Consider the following 25,105-nt stretch of genomic DNA (forward strand, 5'->3'; position numbering starts at 1 on the left):
TTTTTAAAATGGATTATGTTATCACTCAAACAGAAAAAGTAAAAATCGGAATAAGTTTAAAGATTTCTTGCCAACGATTCCGCTAGAACATAATGATTTTTTATAAATATTTTAACATTTAACCAATGTTAAAATAAACACTTGAATTTAAATTCTACTGGACAATTAATAAAATTTCCATTTACTTTTCAAAGAGAATATTGGAAACTTTCGCGAGTTTTATTCATTTAAATGAAACTAATATTTTTCGGATAAACTACATCTCGCCTGCCCGTGATCACGGTTGCTGAAAAGTAATCGAAACGTCGGGACTATGAGGCTTTAAAATAAAATAATAAAATCCGCGTAGTATATCCGAAAATATATTAGTTTCATTTAAAAGGATATTGGAAACTTGAGAATAATTTTAGGAATATTTCATATAATAATGTATTCATACATTTTGTTATTAAAACAAGTCTCTTAATTATATTTATAATATTATTGGCATAAATGCAATTATTGATTTTCAGGTTATATTGTAGAATATTATGTCACAGAAATGGTAGATAAAATTACAAAATTTATTCACAAATTGTAATTGTTAACAAAATATCAAAATATTTATATATAAAATATGGATACGTTGTTGAAATTTAAAAGATACCATTTTGTATTTAACGAAAACGCTTTTATTAAGACGAGAGGATAATGATGTGTTATAATTATGAAATGTCAAACAACATATATATCGGCATCAGCTACAACAATATTGCAACTTTCCTCGGCTGGCTTAGTAGGAGTTTTCTTTATAGTTCTCAAACGACACTCTCTCTTCAGCTTACTCGCTAGAGCTTCAACATCGTTTTGTAGACGTCTATCCCTGCAAGGCACGATAAAAATTCAACAGAAAAAACTAACAACTAGTTCATTAATAAATAAATTCATTAATATTACACAGAAACTCAAAATATCTTACATATAATTGTATTAACATTTCTATCAAGTAAGACTTTTTTTAAGCTATGGCTTCATTCGCACTGGATCCGTGAAATGGTTTGAAAATGTCAACGTTTTGTTTGCTGTTTTTTTATGCTATGGCTTCGTTCGCACAAAGTAAGGCTTTATACAAGATACTACCGATATCTCTGACACTTGACAAGTGACAGTTCAACGACGAAAATAACAAAACAAAGTTTTTATATAAAACAAATGGAAAGTACAAGGTTAATATATATGCTCTTAGTCAAAATACTGAGAAGCGAAACCATAGTTTAAAATTTAAAAAAGTAAAAACGGCCAGTGTTTAAATTAACGAAGCAATCCAACGACTAAACAGACAGGTTAAAAAGTAAAATCTTAATGTACATTTGTATGAATCTGATCAAATATATGACATTAAAAAAAATCCCTTCTTAACTGCTGTTAGTGCTAATTTAATACATACGTATAATTTATTCTGCAGCAGTATACACAGGCTGTGAATGCACACACACTAGCGCAAATTACGAATAATATAACAGATATCATCACGCCCTGAAACACTTTATTCACTTCTGTGTGTATCTTTTCTGAAACAAAATATACTCGTATATGAAAAGAGACGAGTTTAATCGAATAAACAAATTCAATTATTACCCTGAGTATTGTATCGTTCAGTGAGAGAGTTTAAAAGCTTTTTTACGTTTACAACACATTCGCCTAGAGTTTCGTTGTAAAAGAGTACACTGAAATAAAAATACCGTTAACAATACAATATTATCTGTAAAATACAGAATATTATTGAATTTTATTAGGACAGAAACTCACGCTGATGCACTGTCACATCCACAGACATTATTACAGCTATCTTTGCTAATGAGGCAATCACCAACCTCTGAACATCCCGGCTTAGTATTCTGAAGTATAATTGTTCATTATCATTTATTTTCATAAGAAAAAATAAAAATTATCTTATAATAATCCAGTAACAAATAAAATAATGATACTGGCAACATTGAAATATGTGTTTTCTCATTCATGTAATATAATAATAATAATATTGTTCTTACTTGGGTGTCAACAGAAGTTACACCTGCTGTTGAATGAATGAATGAATTATTTGAATGAAATTGAATAAATATTAAAAATTATATAAAAATGTTATAAATTAATTATTGATGATACTTACATGTAGTGACAAGAATACAAATGTAAATCAACATTAACATTGTTACGAATTTCTTGGATGTTGCAAAAAAATCTCACATTTATAATAAGGCAAGATAATTTTTTTATCGTTATAAATATGATTTCAAAGAAGAGTTACTGTATAAACCCATTATATCTCTAATTTGTTCGAATATACTTAAACAAATGAGAAAGATTCGTTGTTCTGTTTGGATGGCGACTAAAATAGAATGACCTCGCATAATATACATACCTTGTTAAACTACGAACGCGCAAAATGATAGTCATTGGTTGCCACTCTATCCCAGAATTCCTAAAGGATTTCTAATAAATGCGGTTTTGTATTTTTTTTTTTTTTTATGATATAATTAATTTTTTGTCTTTTTAAAGATTTATTTCTAAAATTTTATTCTTCACAGACTCAATATTTTCATATATTGGCTTTTACCTGTTTTTGTTAATACAATGTTCTATTTAAATTATCTCACGAAGAACCCTGTTAATTATACATACTTCAATTTCTGAATATTCAAATTTTAGCGCCATCATTATCTTAGCCAGCTTCTACTAACTTTAATGTTGCCACGTATCAAAACTAATATTGTATTCGCATATTAATATTTAAAAATACTTATATATTTATTTTCTTTTTCAAGATTAAAATAAAACTATAAAAAAATATATATGGATTTCATGATATAGACGATTGATACATATGTTGTCAAAATACCGTTTCATTATCTGTGTAACTTGTTAGTGTACAGACTGCAGATAGATGTTGAACATCAACAGCTATCAAAAAACCAGTTTATTTACTGATCACATTCAGTAGGAATTTACGTCGCGCGCGGTAACGGCTAAATGCCGCGAGACTAGCTACTACATCGTGGTTCTCATAAGAATTCATTGTTTGTGCATTTCCAACTTTATCAACTGGTTTAATATTAATTGTATTGCAATTAAATTTTTATTTGAAGGTGTTGGTTTTCATTTTTAATTTATACCATTATTTTATGTTTTATATTTACTAAGTGTTTTTGTTGAAGAATAAAATTGACGTTCGCAAAGGTGTGTCGTAGGTTCGAATTTCGAATAGTGAGTGAACATTGTGCATTGAGGTGAAAACGAATGAATTGTCCAATACATATAATGCTTCTGAATTTACTTAATTTACGCTGTTTACGGAGTGTAAATTAATTCTAACACAATTATTGCACACTCGAGTGATTTGCCTTTGATCAAGAGTTATGAAGTAAACGTGAGTAAAAGTAACATTTGAATAACTGTAATATAGCTTTAGATATAGAACATTGTATGGTTGAATAAGCATTTAATAATTCTCGATTTAAAACTTTCTTGTTCATCTTACAAAAAAATAATCATGCATTCCAATAAGATTCTTATAAAATGCTTTTTTTGCAAAATTATTTTAGATATGTTAAAAAGTAGAGTCTATTTGCACCTAATCATTACTTATTTCGATAGAAAAATATTAGTTTGCTATAAGTATCAACATAAAGATTAGTTTTCTGTATTCATAAAATCTATTAGATTTTTATATTTAGAAAATATTGTGTTTTTTCCCATAGCCATAAAAATGAGAAATCAATTGTTAATATATATAAAAAGGTTTTCTTATTGGGAAAATTTAGAGTGAGTACTTTTTCAGATGCACCAAAACAGATATCAACATATCCCCTGATGTCTAGAACATTCCCCGAGATTGGCTGATCATGCAGCCATGGCTAGCGGCAAGGCTCTGTATTCTATAGCTGTTGTAGTGATCGGATTTATATGCTTCGTTGTTGGAGCAGTCGCTGTCGGACTTCCCACTTGGGGGCACTTTTACAGCTGTGAGTCCGTTAATAATATTATTATCATAAAATTATTATATACATTCAACTTTTTTATGTAAATATGTGTCCTTGAATACATTTCATGATCTTTTATTGCTATAAAAATGTCATAAAACCTTACTTTAAACAAGTCGATGAAGTTATTAAGAGAGTGTAACAGGTAATTATTTGTTTAGCTTGAATAACATGGGAATAATAGAATATTATCAATTGTAAAAATTCTCATAATGATATCACGGAAATGCAATTGCATAATCATACATTAGAAATATAATGAATTAATTTAATTATGTTCACTCATTATTAATTATATGTGATTAGTGGCATGTGATAAATTGTTATGATGTCAATTAAAACAGTGTTAGTAATGAGTGAATTAACCATTCATTTTATGAGAGGATTACGTTTATATGACTAATAAATATAATTTAAATTATTTTTCAAAATAATAGTAAGTAACAAAATTTTCTTAAACATATAAATTAATAGAGTAGGTATAAAATATTTTATTACTATTTTTATTTATTTATAGGTACATATGTATTTTTATTAAATATATCTATGTAGACACTGCTTTATTGAAAGGCTCATATATATGATTTTCGTTAGGAATTAACCAAAAAATATTATTTTTTGTTTATTTACGTATTTTCATACTTAAAAATTTACGGTTCCAGTTCCATATCATAGTTTCTCTATTACCAACAAAATCATGAACTATTTAATTAATGATATAAAAATATATAGTTTGTATAGCCGTAATCAGAACTATGCTTTTTCATCTCGACAAAAAACTATTGTAACAAAAAACCGGACTCGCGAACGGAAGTGGCGCCCAAAAACTAGGTCGAAGTGGAGACGATGCTGTTATTTCACCTTTCTAAAGCCCTAAGTTTAAAGATAAGGTTAGAAGTAATTTAATTGCATACCTTATTGAGCTCTTCGTCTATGGTATTGGCGGTAATAAATATGCCTTATAAATACAGTTATTTTTATGTTATAATTAACTATTATATTGTATTTATTATAATTATAAAGGTATAAACACATAATATGATACAAAATAGAGCAAATCATTAAATTATTCTCTAAGGTGTCGTACATGGGCTTAAATTTTATATATTTAAAATGTATATGCACGTTTAATATTAAAAATCGTTTGTTTAAAGCTGATAGAATAATAAATGTTTAATACTAATATCCAAGGAAGATGATAAGAATAATAAGAGGATAAAGAAAGAATCAAGAAAGGAGGAATGCAATGCGATCGTTGCTTTTTGATTCTCTTTAGAATAAAAAAAAAAATCGAGAATCGTATCGAATCAAACTGAAATAAAACATAAAAATAACCAAATTTCTCTACTAAGCAATAAAGACAGATAAATTATTATAGCACTTTTTTGGCAATATTTTATCTGTGTTCTCGCATTCTTGTAACTCTGGTTGCATTTTTAAATGTGGCCCGCCCGCCAAACGGGTCAATGACCCCACAGCTTTGTCACAAAACTTGTAGATGTTAGCTTATGGGTACTTAACATATAAATATTAGCATTTTATATTACGAAACTATCAACAGATAAATCGTTCCATTGTATATTTTTAATCGATTTTACGTATTAATACATAATCGATTTTTAAATTGTATGTACGTTCTAAACGGTTATAAAGGTATGCGTATACGTGTGGGCGTAGTTATAGTATTTAGCATGTATAAATTCTTTAACATTGTAATAACGTCTTTGGTATTACAACAACGTTTATTTCAAGTTCTCCATTTTACATCCATAGACACATTAAAAAACATATGTATAAGGAATGTACATACAATATATGTATAACTATATTTGTGGTTGTCTTGTCTTTTAACTTTATTAATCTATGTTTTAACATAGTTTATTTGAAAATATATATTTTTTTCAAAAATGATCTGGCTGTTATACATTGAACGATTAGTTTTTTTTTTTAATTTTGACATTTTAAATAATTTAATTATCTGTTGCCAAAAAAACTTACTAGTGTTAGTATGTTCATTATTTGTCCAAACAGCCATAGTCAGACAAACATTAGTTATAGTCTATATATACAACAATTTGCTGGTAAATTATATACATGGTGAAATTTTATAAACATGTTATCTAGCATTTCGTTTTATTGAAACGCTTTGGAACTCCCAGGAAAATTTTACAACCGCAATATTCAAACATAGGACATTCAATAGTGAACCGTATGACTCACAAAACCTTAACCCCATTCTCATTTGTCGTAAATTTTCATATTTTTGTTAGACATTCACCATAACAATCCTATATTTTTGTATAAATTCTGTACTATATTATTAAAAATATGTATAAACATATGTATATATATTTTATTCCCAACATTAACGTCCCCGTTAACTTATTAATACTATAAACGAAAATGTTTTCTATAAAAAATTTATAATTTATTAGCGACAAATGTATCCTTTATAATTTATATGAAAATATTATTTATTTTTCCTCCTATCAAGTATATAATTTTTGAACGGAATTTTAACGAAGAAAATTATTATTAGCGGCGAGATACGAATGAACATTAGGAAAGCAAAATTATTTATTACATACAAAAATGAAACTAAATATATTTTAAGAAGCTATTAAGTTTATAAAATCACCTATAACTCTTTTTATATAATAATAGTAAATAAAATACATTAATCTCGTACAATTTTCGTTTAACATTGTTATAGCAACGGTATAACTGTTCTGTGTAATGCTTGCCAGTGCACGTATTATGCTATTGTCAGAGTTTTTAAACTGACAATGACCTCAAAGCAAATACGGCCCACGTCTTTTTTTTTGTACGTTCAAATCCAGAGATTACTGTGACCCTTACTCAATGATTTGACAATCAATGAGTTATTTTGTCAAATATATATATCATTTAAATATTTTTCAAACAAATGCATATTAATTATAATATTGTATTACATATTATAATTTTATAATAACATCTATTTAGAACTGAGGAGTATAAAATAAACAGCAAACTGAGCTTTACTAACATTCAATAGTTAATATAAATAAAATTATTTTTTTTACGTTATACTACGTGTTTTATTATTTAAACGAAACGTCGGGAGTATGTAATTTTTTTTTAATAAGAAAATACGCGTGGTATTATCTAAAAAATATTAGTTTCACTTAAATGAATACTCGCGAAAGTCTTACATCTCAAGTGTTAATATATTTCAAATAATAAAAAAATATTTTCAGGACTTTGTCTGTGCCTTTGTCCTATTATTTATTTTGTGCTCTAAACTTTTTTTTTATGACTGTTATAAACTACATTAAAATCCTACTTATCTTGCTATGATTAACAAGTCAATACAGACGATTCCTTATCTATTGTTGATATAAAAACATAAGAACAAATTGATTTTTAATCAAAAATTTTTCTTATAAAAAAAGAAACAAACAAAACAAACCTCTCACTTCGTAGAAAATTCTTTTGTTCGACAGTAACATTCGTCTGCAAAATTATCACGAAAACGTCTTCTGAATTATGTCAATACGTAAATCGCATTTTAAATGTTTATAAGGAAAATAAAAATACTTTATTCTTATTATATAGAATATATAGATACATAGATAGTATAGATATAGATAGATGATTGTAGTATTTGGTTATAACTAGTAACTATTGGCATATTATCATTACTTTATTTGGCATATATTAAAGGTAGTTTTGTCCCAATACTTTATAATGAATTTTTAAAACACTTCAGTCACAACAATGATTTTATAGCTTTAAGTAACTAATTGACATCAATGCATGGTGACCTAGTTAGTTTTACATAAAAAATATGTACACTGGCGCATCCAATTAGTACTTACTAATTAAAATGTCGCAAATTACAACAGCAATAATATTTCTTTATGAATATCAGTTTCAGTACTTATTGTAATTAAAAAAATAATGGCGTATAAGTCTATTATTTTTTAATAATAGTCCAATATTCAGCCTGATCTTACACAGGTCTATATATCGTGAAAGCTTCGTTACATGGTGTATAAAGGCATCTTATTTGATCTGATTTGCTATTATAGAATTCGTCTCAAACACAGCACCTGTAACGAATCTCTTCAGTAAGCTTTATCGTTTTCTACTTGTTTCTTGCATTTTTAATCTAGGCTATCTAACCAGGTCGTATCGTTGACTTATCGCTTACTTTATGACTTATTGTTCTGCAACTATTTGTGACACGTTAGGCTTTAAAATATTTACAAAACACTCTGAGCAACTGTCCCGTTGTTATGAAACAGTTGTTCAACTGAAGGCTTTTGTTATGGATATGAATTAACGCTTTCTTTGAAATCTATTTTCTGAGGTAACACAATATATTGGTAACTAAATGGACCGCGTGGTTTGTTTCCCACGGGAATTGTGTCTTATAAAATAGGGAATGATGTTTGTTTGAAAAAATTCAAGATATTTATTTGAATTACTTATTTAAACGTAAATACGTGGCGAACGATAATTTTTCGCATATAAAGATATTCAGATAAATCAATTATTTTTGTCAACCAAAGACGTTATCTATAAAAATATGTGCTTCTATATAACATCTGTAAAAACAATATCATCTTTATTTTGGCCACCGGCATCCTGTTATTTTGTATCGATGTATCCGTTCCTTAGTTTCCGAGGTAAACAGTAACATACATATTGAATATGATTCATTGAGCAATATTTCATTTTAAAATTCAAATGTCTCGTTACTTTGTGATTTATCTGAGTGTCCATTTGATAATTTATACATTATATTTTATTTAAACATGATAGAAACGACTAAGCCATCGCTAATAATTTATCGAATAATTCTTCTATAGTAGTTTTAACTGAAATCAATTTACTTACCACGTTTTAACGTATTGAAAAAGAAAAACAATACAGTGTATTCAATTGATTCTTCTAAATTCTAGGGAAGTGAAATTTAATCAGAAAGCTAACCTATATATATATATATGTTATAACTTACCTTAATATGTAATACGTAAATTAATGCTATTGGTAGCAGAATATCATGCAATATTACCTATTTCTTCTCAACGTAAAATTGCTTGCGAATATATGGCTCATAACTGAAGTTCTCACCGTGTAATTCGACATACTCATTAAAACAAAAATTTTTCTTCAACAAGGTTATTATTTATAGATTCATAAACTTTAGCTATTACCAATATTTAAGATACTTTTTATCTGGTTAACATTGACTTCTACATTTTGAGGATAATAATTAGAATCATCGAGTGGTATACATAACTTATATTTTCGGAGTTGGTAAGCCATGACTTTAGAAGATTTTTGTGCCGTGATGTAGGAATATTATATGGGTCGCCTAATACAAGGTCGGATAATTGACTTTACTCGTGAGTCATAATGAGGTGCAAACGTGACACTCGTTCTTCATACAAGTCAACTAATTAGCTGCGTCGACGGACAATATGCATTGTAGTCCTTATATACACGATATTATATGTCATTTTTGAAAAATATTTATTTGTATCTTTAGGTGTACAGATTAAGGTTGCCAGAGGTTAAGTTCAAATGTAGGTACATTAAAATGAACTTAAAATATATATAGTTTCAAAAGTAACTAGTTCAATGGACTTCTGTTAATCACGTATGACTTGACAGTCGTTAACAGCTCATAATATTTTAATTACTTTTTAATTGAAAATACATGTGCATATTACTTTTCTAATGTAGGAAAGTTACAGCCAGCTGACATCATTGTCTTAATACGTATTGACTTAAAATAAAGAATTATTTATGGTAGATTGAGGAAAATATTTTTTAACCTTGACTTCACAATTTATAACGTAAAAATATATATTAAATTTTATAATATATAAGAATAAATGCTGCTATTTAATGTTAAAGCAACAGTAAAATCTTGGATTAAAAAATAGATATGTCAGCTGTTAATTTATAAGAAAGCCAGATTAGTTTCATTTGTTTTAAAGACATCAAAGACTTATAAATATTTTATAAATAATTGAAATGAAATTTCAATGTCCAGCTAAACCCCATTACCCAATTACCGAGCGTACAATTTGCATTGCATTGTGAATCGAATTAGTATGCTCTTGGTAAATCGTGATAGACACATGACCTTAACGATACAACGTCGTCTTGCTTATACAGTAAGACGGAATGAATCTTAGTTAAATAGAAATACTCTTATAGGATAATTTAAAACAAATAGCCCTTAACGCATTATATGACCCAATTCGTTCTAAACGTATCAGAAAAGCAACATCTTCGATTCTATTTCTACTGAAGCGTTTATATTTTCGTGACTACCTTCAATTTCCAAGATTGTGAGTTTCGCAATTTAAGTCCCTAAAACTTCTTAACGTTCCCTTATTCCGTGACTTGATAGTTTGGGAACGTGCTTCGATATTGGTTTCATCAATTTTATCCAATGCTTTTAATAGAAATTTTATTTTATTTAATACCCACTATAAAAAATTAGAGAGTTGCTTCTGTTTCGAATGGATTTAACACGTATTGTTAACGAATTCTTTACAGAAGTTTTGTTTGGTCACTTTTAATTTTATACTTACAGAATAAAATATAGTTATGGATATAGGAGACTAATAAATGTATTATTGTTGCAGTAGAGAACCCGAACTTCGATCAAGGTTATTTCGGACCATGGCGAGTGTGCAAGCGTCTGCTTTACTACAGGGAGAAGTGCGGCATCGATGTATCCAAGTTCAGACCCTCCCGTGAGTCGTGAACAACGTTTTCTCTTACTTTATTTATTGGCACGATTCTGATATATTTATCACGTTGCTATTTATTATAGTTTTTTTTTTTTAAAGTCGTGCTCAAAACTACATTCTAACAGAATACCGTTTTAAAATATCACTAAGATTAATTTAATTCGATGTTTTGATATCAAAGTTAAATTTATACTTTATTTTGTATATAAAATAATTATTGCTTTAGTATTTTCATTAATAAAATGATATTTATCGTCGAATGATTGACTCTTGTATAAAAGTTAAGTTCGTTACCTAAATGGTAAAGTCTTTTTAACAAGTAAAATATTTGACGGACAGTTATTTTAACCGTTCTCGTCCAACATCGTAGGAATTCTTATTATACTATCGTCTGAAAATACGTCATTATTTCTTATAGATCTACTCTTAACAAACGACATTTGAAACACAAAAAAAAGGTAGGCCGTTCGCGTGGTATATACCCATTTTCATTTGCGTTTTTCGCATCGTCTTAGATACAAAGTTATTGATAAAACATTTAAAACCAATTTTGTTCTCTAATAAAATTTAAACATAAAAGTCCTCTATTGTAATCAATTCGTTCACTAATGACAAAGATATGCAAGGAAGTAAAACTAACTATGTCTCCTTCCTATTGATTATTCCATAGCATCGGCCTCCGATGTTGCCATGGATTGTTAGCGACAGCATTTTATTGATTGTTTTATATAAACAAAATACATATACATATATAAATACAATTCTTATTTAAAATATACCCAGTATAACCAGTTTTAAGACATGGTCTAGCTATAGATAATCGTTTTACGTAAAATCGTAATAAATTAAGGAATAATTAGTTTGATGTCATGTTCATAACATGTCAACGAACAAGCCTTAAAATTCTCGGTAGCGTGACTCGCAGGTCATTTTAGTTATCACCTTATATATATAACTGACAAATTTCAACATTACTATGACACCATCGTAGTTTTTTTTTAAAAGTTAAGGGGTAGTTATTTTAATTTTTATCTTGTGTCCAGATGCTATTTGTATTTTATATCTGAAGTCAAGGCATGAAGTAATTTATGGAGAATGGGAAATACTTTTTGTACTAAATAAAATTGACTATTAACAATATTTTAATCTTATGAAACCTAAATGAACTGAAAATTTTTATTCCTTTTTCGATTTTTTTTTATAATATATCTATATTAAAAAAAAATCTAAAATCAATTAAAAAGTATAGCTCTTTACACCTTAAAAATAATCTTATTTCAATGATGTAAAAAAAGATAAAATAAAAACTTCTTGAATATCCCGTTGAAGGATACAAATTATAATTTTTTGAGCATATTTTATTAATGGCTACTTTAACCGTTACAACAGCGTATTAAAACTAAAGCGGCCAACATCTTTATGAGAAAGGTGATAGGAGGTTAGAATTTACTTAATAAACTCAAAGCTCATTGTCTCACAAACGTGGGATGTTTGTAATAGATACATCAAAAACACGCTTACTTCTAATCTTATATAAATATAATTTATTTATTTATAAAACATATAATATTAATGTTAATGCCTTATGACTTATACTTTATAAAAGAAATAATTCGAGCACCGCAAGAATATAATCCGCTAAATAGATATTAACCAAAATTATTATATAATAATATATAAATTATATTTAATTCGTCATGTGACGTTTTATATTACATTAAAGTCTGCGAAGGAACCGAAACGATGGGATTATGTAGTTATGAAATAAAAGAACGCTTAGTATCCGAAAAACTTGGCTTCATTACAATGCCTGCACGCCACTATATAGCTATCATTATTTATATCTCTATTAATATTCTATTTGTCGTATTTCTGTAATGCTTGGCTATGCAGATAGAATAGAAATGCATCAATGAGATTCCATCTCTAGATATCTAGATGATCACTACTGATTACCAAGAACCGGTCCATCGTCCCATCGGGAATCTCTCGGACAGACAGAAAGTTAGACACACTCTACTTGCCATAACAAAGTTATTACTTTGCCTTAACAAGGTCCGGCCTTGGTGTACTTTATGCCAAATTTCAGTTACACACTCACTCTGTGATGAGCTAACGTGTTTAAATGACCTAAAATAATTTATGTTAAAAATAAGCCGTGATTTTGGTTTACATTATAACATTAGTGCATATATTTTTATGTTTAATAGTAAGGTAATGATTACGTCGCTTGTATATTATAAAGTATTCATTGTCCAAGTCACACGCGCTACTTTTACAATACATGTGCCACTTAGAAAAGAAATTACACTGATGCAGATATTTCGCACATTATTATAATAGCCTTGTTTTTTTTTTTGTTCAAAACTAAGTTATTTTAAAATTTTAATTAAGTTTCGTGATGAATCTCCCAAAATAAAAATATTATAATTCGTAATATATACTCTATGGTTTAATAAGTTTGTGTATCTCTGATAATATGCTATTACGGTTTGTCCAATTAATCTTAAATAAAGATGGTTTGGTCGACGTTTCTCTCATGTAGGCTTTGTTTTCTTCACGCAGCTTCCTAAACACATTTTTTACATTATCCTCAATACATTGAAGATATATTATTAAATTAAAATAGAAATAAAATTATTTGTTTTTGTATATAGCAAAAAAAATGACGTTACAAGTTCGTTGTGTTTGGTTTTGTATAATTAGTCCATTGATTTAAATCTATGCATATCTTTAATATATATTATCTATTTAAAAATCATAAAAAATAATGCTTTATTAATTACACGATGTTAGTTGGTACTTTTTGTCGTGAACCATTAATGTCATATCTGTCCTCATAAGGTGCAATATGATCTGACGTGTTTAATAGAAGCACTACGAGGCTTCCGTCCTTTGATAAAAAAAACATGTTACATTCATATCCTCTATAAATGTATTATAAATGAGTAAAATGTGAAATTTCTTCGTATAATAATATTACTTTAGCTTTTAATGTACTCTATTAATATTTTTTTTATATATATAAATGATATTGCATACAGAATTTTTCATACACGCAATAACACTACAAAACAGTTGTCACTTAATGACGATGCTCATTATTTCTTGATTAATCTTCAAAAGAATTTCCAATTATTAATATTGGCTGTTATTTTCTATAGCAAAAATTTCTCCCCATACCTTTTCCCATGCAATTCTAAACGCATTCGTTGTGGGTGTTTAAACAATGACATTGTGCTCAACATCGCCTTGTGTAATGCTTGCATTGTTTCAAACATCCTGCTAATGTATACTAGCGAATCGATGAAACATAACCTTATAATATTCACTGACACGAAACTAATATTATCTGACGGATTCACTCGTTAAAGAGCACTCGAAAATTGTTTGCCATACTCTTCTTTATCAATATATGTGGACAAAGTTAATAAATGTAAAAGAAGAGACATAGATGTATATGTACGTACTAAAACGATCAAAAAGTCACTTCGCTATGATATTAAATTATAAGCAAATAAATTAGTGTCGTCTAAAAATGTATCAAATTAATAGTTTTAAAATTTGGATTTGAATTAAATCATTTATAATTTTAAAACGGAGCGATACACATTAAAGCGAGCATTGGTCACAAGTGTATAATTATCATATCCTAAGCCTAAAATGACAACATTAAAATTCAATTTTGCGCGACGCTATTGTTTCCAACATATATGGGAAGTGCAGGCTGAAAGCCAACAGGTGTCCATCCATTAGGGATTCGTTACGTGCACCGTTACTCGTATGGAACAATCATTCATATTTGACAAATGCCTTATATAATACTTAGAAGCCGCAAAAACTAACTAAACTACCGAGTTAGTTATAGTCTAAAGAATTCAACTAAAACAGGTTACACCCATGCAAATCATTCTCTAGATTTTTCTGTATAATTATTCAATATAATTTATAAGCCAATTAATTATATTGTATAATGATTTTATTAAGTTAACACGAAAGAATAATAAAATTATGAGTCATTGTGCAAATGAAACGTGCAAAAATTTCATCCTGTCATCAAACAAAATGTATAGGGCTTCTATGACTGTACTGTATATTGAAGAGATATGACTACATATATATAACACATACATTTACATACTATATAAATTTAAACACAGAAATTCTATTGAAGTATAGAAAGTTAAGAATATTTTCGATCGACAGTGTTAAATTTTAAAAACTAGAAACGAATGACACATAGGAAATACGTATGAAATAATAGCAGGAAAATTCCCAACCGAACATAAAATTAAATCTTTATTGTTGACGTTGAATTGTATGTCACTGCGTTTCTACACACGACAAAGATATACCGACTGGCAAATATGCACAGTTTTAGAGGAATAAAAAGGCTTATAACGAAAGCATCACATACCTTTTTTTACATATATGTTTGAATGTCACTAGTAACATAAAACAGTCCAAACTATACAATTATTTGTAGTTACACAAATGGAATATTTAATTTACTCATTAAATTCACTAACATTGAAACGTTTAAAATTCTTATCACCTCTCGTTACGGTATTTAAATGTCCACAATATTATGGCATTCCCATGTCACCTAGCTAGAGCATAACAGACCGATTCACTGAGCTATTAATTAAGCACATCATATGTTTTTTTATATTGTAATAATCAGCGAATATTTGTATTAGAATTCAAATAATATTATCTAAGTATTCGATTTTAATGAACTTAAAATTTTCTGATCCATATTTGTTTTTCGCGACTCAATAATATCGAAGTTATAGTTTTCAGAGTATAGTTAACGAAGCAAACTTAGCTTTTGCAATAACTATGAGTTAACGTTGAAAAATTACGTAATAATATATGGTAACTAAACTATTGATCATTGTGTGAACAATGGTTGAACTGTGTTAGATATTCAGTAGGTTTTAAATATGTTATACTCAAGGTGAGGAAAACTGGCGTCGAGATTGTGAAATACAGGTGTGGCTTAAACACAAAATATTTTGAATTTTTTTACGTGTCCGCATTAGCACGATTCTAATAGTAACTTTTTTTATTTTTTACCTAATTCAACTTATTGTTACATGACATTGATAATACGCGGTTGTATTCTCGCATCCCGTGCAGACGGACATTAAAACAATTACTTTTCTACTTGCATTTTTTCAATGCCACTCCATTGTTTTCTGTTTTTATAACAACACAATCACCACGCATAATTTAATATTGAAATTGTTTAGTCATTTTACTATTTGACTCTTCTCATTATTGTGATTGGTTCACAATGACATTTATAGTAATCGGGATAGATACAGAGTATTTTAAACAAATTTTCATCGTAAGTAACTGTTATAGACAACGATCACTAATCAAGTAACATATGAATATAAGTTAAATATTAAATCAATCGTCTGAAATTCTTGTAAAGTCGGTCAAGTGCCCAGTTGAGTGACCTTACACCAAATAAAATGTTGGCTAACAAATCAAAAATAAAGACAACTCATGCTTATATAACATCTTACGTCAGACCCACTATGAGCTAGGTGTTACTAGAGAATACTACAAACGTTTTGTACGGCCGTTTGTTTGAATGTGATTAGTGAGACAATATTATTTATAAAGATTTATTTTTAGAAAGCTTAGACATGACGGTTGATTTATTTAACAGTGGGGCACGCTTTCCAAATATATTTACATTTTGTGCAATAATTTATTAAAATAATATATATATAATGAGAATTAAACTAAGTTATTTGCATAAAATATGTAAAAAAAAATTAATACTTCGTTATCTCAGGTTCATTTGTAATAAATTAAAATTCCCTACTTGTCTACTGTATTATAAGGTTTAATAATGAAGCGTTTTGTTCATAAATTGACCCGTTTTCTGGTTACACAGTCCCCTTAGTCGAAATTAATTATGTTTGCTTGCTAATCTACAAGTTGTTCGAGCGGCAATTTAAGCTAATATTTTTAATTTAAAATTGAGTATGTCCACGTTTCTGAACATTACGCGTTTTACTAGTTTTCCATAACAAAGTGAATACTGTATTTAATTACACTGTTTTTCATACATAAATATTCAAGGTAAAAATTTGATTCCGAACTGTTATTTGAGTTCAAGACTGCTTACTTTCGTAAATAATATTAGCATTATTTATATGATTTAAACATAAAATTGTAGCTCCTTGAGATGGTCTTGTTATGCATGTTTGCAAGATAAAAAAATCTCTTGGAAATTAGTACACTCGTGATAAAAATATACCTTACTCGGCGTATTAAAGTTAAGATTTGCCTTTTGATTATATCCAGACATTCTTGGGTTTATTGACATCAGACTGAAAAAATCTTAGTATAAGCGGTATATTTTTCTTTCCAACCGTAGTTGGACTTAAATTCTTGATATTTTTTAACTGATTTTAGTTTTTTGGTCGCATTACGTTGATACTCGGATTGAAACATTATCTTGAGATAAAAAGATATTACTTAGACTAAATGCGAGAGTCAAGAGAAAACTTTGAGTCCAATTATTACGAGGCTTTTACTTTCATTACTTATCTTAAATATATTGATTATATTTAGACGTAGAAATGACATATTGGCGACACTTTCTTTATAAAAAAGTACTACTTACTGTGTAATGCACATTATTTCTGATTCTGTGTCCATACATCCGACGATTTCGTGGTTTTAGAGTTCATTTTTCAAAAGTACATTTAAAACCAATGCACGTAATGAATGCGTAATCCCAGGATGCGGTACAATGTGTGAGATAGTCGGAGGAAAGTTGTGACTCAGGTTAGTAGTTTCTTATTTCACGTCAAACGACATCCTGTGATAAGTTGTAATTATGTATTATAGCTATAATTTTATGTCAGTTCGTATAAGTTATGTTAGGTTAGCTTGAGTTAGGTTAGACTGAATGATTTTGTTTTTGTGTATATCTATGAATTTTTCTGACGCAATAATTTTTAAATACAAAGGTGACGGACTCACATAATTGTTGTGATAATAAAAAAAAAAATAAGGTTAGTGAAGATTAAAAAAAACAAAGGTTGGCTCTGAAGCATGAAACCTATTTACTCTGCTTGTTCAACTGTACGATACTTCTTATTGGTTCAGAAATTTGTAAAAAAACTTAATTCAAGCTCATACTGTGAGTAAATTTCATTTAAAGTATATGATATAGTGGAACTGGTAGCATTTAAGATTTACGTTCACAGTGGCGGTCTATATAGCGGGGGTTGTGGCTGCGGTTGGTGTGTCAATTTTAGGAGTCTTCTGCATACTATCAGTGCTGCAACTGGCTATGATATCCTCGAAGGAGAAGGTCGGTTTCAAGTACACACACCTGGTGATGATAAAACTGGCTCTGGCGCTACTAGCAAGTAAGTGGAACCAAATGTTTACAACTCATGTTATTGCGAAAGTACTCGATAATGTTTGACACTGTTTTACGCGAAAACTATTTAAAAAGTTCTTATGAAAATTTCCTGTAATGTAGTTTAGGTCGGTGATAGGTATGGGCTAAAAACTTTGGTAAAAATATATGTAGTCCATATTAACCCGTCATAATAGTTGTATTTTGTATTGGATCCCTTGATAGATGGCGCTGACGATATGTTATCATACATATCCCAAGCGACTATTACTTCGTCTAGGCTTAGTTTCAAAAACTAGTAAAACAATAGCTCAGATATAAATACTTGATACTCTGTATATAGCAGACTAGAAGTATAATTCCGTCAAAAAATTATACATTTCATTTTATAAGAATTTTAATTTAATATCTTTGTTAATATATCCCTTAATAATGATAATGGTTTCATTCATCAAAAATCTTAGGTTTTCAAACTAAGTCTTGCATTATGTTGTCTCGTTAAGTTAAGTTTGTTTGTCAAGCTAAAGACGACTATATATATACAGTGGGTTACATCACTTTCAGCTTAGCCTTTAAGGCTCTTAACAAAAAATACTTTATTTTGAATTTGTTATAGCTCTTAAATTGATAAGCAATATATATATATATTAATATATGTGTATTCAACTTTCAGCCTTACTGTCCATAGCAGCGGCTGGTCTGTTTGCTGTCCAGGGCGATGACAGAGGTTTCTATCTAGTTAGAGGGGAGGCGTTCTATGTTCAGGTGAGCTAACATTCCTTAAGTTATTCCTTAGACAACACATATACATATATATATGTATGTATGTGTGTATGTGTGTGTATGTGTGTGTATGAAGAATAATACACTATAATCAAGCGAAAACAAAATCCACTTTAATGTATTGTATTTATAAATTTCAGATAGTATGTATTGTTATAAACTCAGCATTGTTCATAATGTCCGTCTACGACGCGCTGTTCTCGCGACGGGAAGGTGGTGACCCCACCACCACCGAGGAGGCCGGTGGTACCACCATCAATAACCCGGGATTTAAGGAGGGGAGAGGTAAAATTATTCCTATAAAAAATATATAATACTATGTCACAATAACAATAATATGATATTTTTTTAAACGTAAATATATATGTATATAAAAACCATGAAAATACTATGAATTAAAGATTTGAATAATACTGAGCCATAATAAAGCCACATTACTGAGTAGATTTTTTGCATACTAGTATTAAAGCGACTCTGCCATCTTGTTTATATCATCACACAATATATTCTAATGTTCCAGGCATATCGATGACAGATGCTTCCGGCAAGCCATACAGCACCAATGGCCATGGGAGTGTGGCTTCCATGAACACCACAGCCACAACACTCACAGGCTTATCAGATAGCACCATCACAAGGTCTCCGTTGAGATCATCGTTGAAGAAACCCAAACCCAAAGACGGTATGGGAATACAGAATCCCGGTTACTCGGGACATTCACCACCCTTGAACAGGAATGGAAGTCAGAAGAAAGTCCGCATACAGACACATAGCACTGAAGTTTAAATGATTAATGAATTTAAATGAATTAATATTGAATGTTGTATGAATGAATGACATTAATTAATAAGCGGAAATGTTAAACTGTTTACATTTAAGTTACATGTAACTGTTTTACATTTAGTATTTCATTCGTTTAAGTTATATAATTTTTATTAAGACACTTGATGTCTCTCAATGTTGATATTGTCTATTAGCTAATTTGAATATAAAAAAAATTATGAACAATCTTTGATCTTGTGTTTTAGTACAAATAATTTATATGTTTGGTTGTCAAAGCGCAAAAACTACAACGTTATGCACAATGCAGAGGTATGTTAATTTGTTTTTATTACCTAATAATTAATTTTACATACAAAATTCTCTAAAAACGCTTTCAGGCGTATCCTTTATGGTTATTGAATGAAAAACTAATAAGTACATTTAAATGTAATTAAGACAGTTAAATGTATTATTATTACACAAATTTATTGCTTTATCTGTGACACAAAGAATGTTCTTATATCCAAGTTCACTTAAATGACAAGTGGTTTGAAAATGAACATAAAGTAAAAAAAATTACTTAATTGAATGTCTAGGTCTATTTTTTTTTAAAGACTATTTAAAGGTATGAGTAATGTATTAAAAAAAATACATATATACATATATATATATGTGATTTTCCATCCAGGAGATGTCTGTGTATTTTGTTTTATTATTGAGCTACACACATGTATATAAGCGCACAGTGTTAGGAAATAAAAATATTTCTACATTTTATTTTTATTTTTTTTTATTATATAATTTTTGTTCTAAATAAAATATATTGTAGACGTGTTAAAGCTTGTGTAAATAACGCTGCGTTGTTTGTTATAAATTTCATTTACAAGCGAGCGATTTTAATGACGATTTTATTTACGAAAATTACAATATTAATTGACAAGAATAAAAAAAGTTTTTAGCTGTGTAGTCATGTTATTTATAATGTTGTGAATATAACTTTTGTGTGTATAGGTTGAATGTAAATATATTTTGATGTAATCTTAACCCACCATACATTTCGACAATCACTCGTTAATATTAATTTAATTTTATATATCATTTACCTGATATCCAATGTGCCTCTTCGTTTTTCTTATAAAAATTTTAGCCCAAGATCTTTTTATTTCATATAATATTATATATATTATTTACTTGAACTGTTTGTGTATTTATTAAAATATTATTTCTTATATACATCCAAGTATATGACATTTTATATTATAATATTATATACTATAGTATTTTAAGTATGCAACATCCGTCCAAATTCTGGTCCTTATTAAGTTTTTAACCATAGATCATAACTATAAGTGTAATAGAATAAACATTTTATTATTGTTAGAGTTTCTTGTTTGCAAAGCGAACTATTTGTATTAGGAATTGTTTTGATTGTAACATTGTTTATATGATGCCATTAAATGTATTAGAAATTAAATTTTAATTTTTTTTTTTACATATCTACTAACAGTCTGAATGAACGTATATATTATCAAGTATTACAAATTCAAATTATTGCAATTTTTTTTTTCTTAATAAAATTAAAATGTTTAATATAAAAATGATTTGTATAATTTTTGATTTTAGACGGACCGCAATAAATACGCTTGTTATGTTTTTTTTTTTTTTTAAATCCGTATTCGGTACTTGAATTATTTTTATGACCTCTGTACTGTTATCCGTCCGATGTGAACCATTCAAATGTTAAAATTGTATTTAGATTCCGAATAAAAGATTTTTTTTATTAGATGTTTTATTATTAATCAATGCTATCCTTTACTCGTGAAAATAAATCTTCAACTTATATATAACATTGACATAAACTGTGTTCTCGATTGGAAAAGTAAACATTATTTGTGGATATTCTAGAAAATTTTGTAAATTCTAAATGCGTACCAGAAGGCGTATTTAATTAAATAATTAAATCACTCTGTATGATGACGTCACTATTTTATTGAGTCTACCCTGATTCTCGATTATGTTCTCTATTATCTCCGGATTACGTAACATCCAATTTTTGGTGAACGTAATATCACTATACGCGCTTCCTAATTTATGTTCATTATTCTGAAGAATTTGATTGTTTTATCGTATTTGATGGCATCTGAGTTGTCTAGACTACCAGAAACACTCTTAATCATGATCCTATTCCATCAATGAGTCCTCTCTTAAAACGGTTCGGCTGAAAAGTATTTAACTTATTAGAAATTCTATTGAGCTTGTCACAAAGGTGGTCAATATGAGGGCAGTAAAGGGATAAAATTTTATTATTTATGTTGGATTTAGTATCTAACAACTGGGATTTGACTAATAAGATTTGGGTAGTTATGTTATCCAGGTTGCTGTAACTAAGAAAGGAATGATAGTGAGAAATTATTTTCGTCGGTCCTTGTTTAAATGGTCCGAGTCCGTCGTTTAAGGAATCATTTTTTACATCTTGTCTTCGAGTCACTTGGGTCAGTAATGTCAAAAGTAGTATTCTGTAACAAGGTCGGGTGTTTAGAACTGCGTTCAAGTCGTGATTTAGCAATTAGACCGCGTTTCTTTTTTGTATAGATGTGTATAGGGTGGTCAGCGAGAACTGTGTCCTACGTGAAGCGCGGAGCAAGTTTTTGTCTGCTTGCTAAAGGGTTGCTGATTTAAACTTGTTGGTCAGGGTTATACTCCTTTTCAGGTTCTCTGTCTTTATTGCTATTTTGAGTCGGTTCAGTCCTGTGTTGAAAAGAGGTTTCATTAATTATGTCCTAAATCTGAATCATACGATTTTTATGTTCTACGCCGTACTGTTGTAGTAAGTGTTCAGTAAGGCCCATTGATATAGGGTCGCGGGGGTCAAAATGGCCTGTGATTAAGTCTAAAGGTCTGCATTTTGTGAAACTATGTATTGAGCTATTATAAGCAAGGACTGATTATGGCATGGAAAATATAGTAAATATGAGTGGTACGTCGACTCCGGCGCAAGTGCACATATGACGGCAATAGAAGATTGGATGAACATTGCAAATTACTCGCCAAGTTTTGTCAAGTATTACCGTTGCGAATAATACAGTTGTGCCAGTTTTGTGTTCACTAAACGTACAGATAACGACGAATTGTAACTTTGAAATCACAGTTAAAGATGTGCTATGTATGTCAAATTTAACCACTAAACTATTATCAGTGAGTGAACTAATCCATTGGAAAAAATATATGAAAGTCACATGACTTTCACATATTTTTTGAAAAATAAAGATGAAGTATTCAATAAATTTAAAGAGTTTAAAATGATGGTTGAAAATCAACAGAATAAGAAAATAATGATTCTACGTACAGATAACGGTGGTGAATTTTGTAATAAAGAAACGAAGAATTTTATACTAAAAATGGTATCACTCACCAGAAAACCGTTGCTTACACGCCAGAACAAAATGGTGTTTGTGAAAGAGCAAATAGAACGATTGTTGAGAAATAAAGATGCATATTGTTTGATGCAAAGCTTGGAAAACAGTTCTGGGAAGAAGCAGCAAACATTGCTGTATATCTTAAAAAACGATCTACAACTATAAGCCTTGAAATTATGACACCATATGAAGCATAGTACAAAAAGAAACCAGATGTAAGTCACATACGTTTGTTTGGAAGCCCAGTAATGGCTCACATATCCAAAAAAAGAAGATTGAAATGGGATAAAAAAAGCTGAGCAGTACCTTCTTGTGGGGTACGCAAACCATGTCAAAGGATATCGTGTTTGTGTTCCAAAGAAAAATAAAATGACCATTAAGAGAGACATTATAGTGATGGAAAGAAAACAGGGTATTAAACAAACAGAACAGAAGGCTATTTGGATTCAGAATGAAGAGCAAAACTTGATTCAAAGAAAGGAAGCTGAAACAACACATGATGTGATAGAATCTAGCATAGAGAGCAGAGATTCAGTGGGGGGTAATACCATGATGAATGAATATCCGGCTAGTAAAAGTTCTGATTCATCGGCTTATATGGATCCAAATAAGACTACAGTGAACACTTCAGTTGACTCAGTTACACTTTTTACAGATATTTCATCAAGTGAGGTACATGCTGTACGAGATAGTGAAGTAGTTGATAATTCGTTTTGGTTACACAAACATGTGTACTTCAAATAATTAATTTGCCAGGAGCCGAGGAAATAGACTTTTCTGAAGCGCTGTGTGGACCTGAAGCTGAACAATAGAAGCTGGCCATGCGTGAAGAGTTACAGGCATTTGAGTGCAATGAGGCATGGGAACTCATTGGTGTACTAAGTGATAGTTCAATAGTAAAGTGCAAGTGGATTTTGAATGAAAAGTTTGACGTTAACAGTAAAGTTAGATATCGTGCTAGACTGGTGGCCAAAGACTTTTTTCTTCACAACGAAGTGGTATTGACTATGAGGATACTTTTTCTCCTGTTATAAAACATTCTACCTTAAGAATGCTATTAGGTTTTAAAATAAGTTGTCATGAACAATGTTTATTTACAAAATTGTCTACTAATATGTTACGTAGGCGCTATATATTATAAAATAAATGAACATCGTTGTATGGATAAAATATCATATAAAGAGTGACGCCGCTGACTCTGCAGAACGAACACCAAGCCGTGTGAACCAGAAGATTCCTGATACCAAACAAACAAAGGAATGGTTATGCTATCCTAACATCGGGGCAATCATGTAGTCTTAGGTGTGGGTTATAAGTTTTAATATGTAATTTTTATTATACCACCGCAGGATTCTTAGCGCTCTTAAGGCTCCTCTTCTTCTTCTTCTTTTCCTTCTCCTTGGCCGGCTTCTTCGTTTTTAGCCCCGCTTGGAGTGGGGCTACCGGCGGGCCAATCTTCTTTTTGGCCTTCTTCTTTACCACCTCCGTCCATGTCTTGTCCATGGATGGAGGCGGCGGGGGCAGAGGTCTCGCCGTCTTCTCCGGTTCTTTGGTGGCGCCGTTCTTCTTCCTGCTGGTCACCACTCTGCCTACCGGCTCAGCCCCAGCAGCCGACGCAGGCGCTGGTGGTGGCCTCTTGTCCGCCGCTAGGGGCGGCCTCAGGCGATTCTCGGGGAGCAGCCGGTCTGCGATCCCTTGGAGCTTCGCGTCCATCATGGCACCTTGGTTCCTCATGAGGGACCCGCGAAGCTCCTCCTCACTCTTCCCGTCTCGTGCTGGTCTCGGGGCAGTGGCCAGCCGGTCCATGTCCGCCCGCAAGCGGGCCTGCCCCTCCCTTAACAGCCCCAGTTCCTTCTCCAGCAGCGAGCTCTTCTTCTTCTCCTCTTCGAGCCGGGCTCAGATAATTTCATTCTCCTCGCCGCTGGTCCGCTGCAGGAGAACCTCTTTCGCCTCCCCCAGAAGTGCCGCCGA

At 30.1% G+C, this 25,105-nt stretch overlaps 2 protein-coding genes across 2 annotated transcripts; one reads left to right on the plus strand and one right to left on the minus strand.

Moving 5' to 3' along the window:
• Positions 1-648: 648 nt before the first annotated feature.
• On the minus strand, positions 649-2,373 carry LOC116774325 (uncharacterized). The gene is made up of 6 exons (XM_032667025.2): positions 2,150-2,373; positions 2,031-2,056; positions 1,789-1,877; positions 1,618-1,706; positions 1,427-1,550; positions 649-862 (listed from the first exon to the last, which is right to left on the minus strand). Exons 1-6 carry the CDS (start codon positions 2,187-2,189, stop codon positions 715-717), a joined length of 516 nt encoding a protein of 171 aa, XP_032522916.2. The 5' UTR covers positions 2,190-2,373; the 3' UTR covers positions 649-714.
• A 618-nt stretch (positions 2,374-2,991) lies between these two features.
• On the plus strand, positions 2,992-21,501 carry LOC116774398 (uncharacterized). The gene is made up of 8 exons (XM_032667121.2): positions 2,992-3,056; positions 3,195-3,406; positions 3,818-4,001; positions 10,670-10,780; positions 18,016-18,180; positions 18,847-18,938; positions 19,097-19,241; positions 19,477-21,501. Exons 3-8 carry the CDS (start codon positions 3,890-3,892, stop codon positions 19,740-19,742), a joined length of 891 nt encoding a protein of 296 aa, XP_032523012.2. The 5' UTR covers positions 2,992-3,056; positions 3,195-3,406; positions 3,818-3,889; the 3' UTR covers positions 19,743-21,501.
• Positions 21,502-25,105: the final 3,604 nt, after the last annotated feature.

The sequence above is a fragment of the Danaus plexippus genome, chromosome 26 (assembly GCF_018135715.1).
Source record: "Danaus plexippus chromosome 26, MEX_DaPlex, whole genome shotgun sequence".
Taxonomy (NCBI): domain Eukaryota; kingdom Metazoa; phylum Arthropoda; class Insecta; order Lepidoptera; family Nymphalidae; genus Danaus; species Danaus plexippus.

Coding starts and splice junctions, on each gene's coding strand:
- LOC116774325 (XM_032667025.2), bottom strand. CDS start 2,189: ATGTTAATGTTGATTTACATTTGTATTCTTGTCACTACAT. Junction 2,057..2,149: donor TTGTATTCTTGTCACTACAT/GTAAGTATCATC, acceptor TTCATTCAACAG/CAGGTGTAACTTCTGTTGAC. Junction 1,707..1,788: donor GGATGTGACAGTGCATCAGC/GTGAGTTTCTGT, acceptor TTTTTATTTCAG/TGTACTCTTTTACAACGAAA.
- LOC116774398 (XM_032667121.2), top strand. CDS start 3,890: ATGGCTAGCGGCAAGGCTCTGTATTCTATAGCTGTTGTAGTGATCGGA. Junction 10,781..18,015: donor ATCCAAGTTCAGACCCTCCC/GTGAGTCGTGAA, acceptor TTACGTTCACAG/TGGCGGTCTATATAGCGGGG. Junction 18,181..18,846: donor GGCTCTGGCGCTACTAGCAA/GTAAGTGGAACC, acceptor TTCAACTTTCAG/CCTTACTGTCCATAGCAGCG.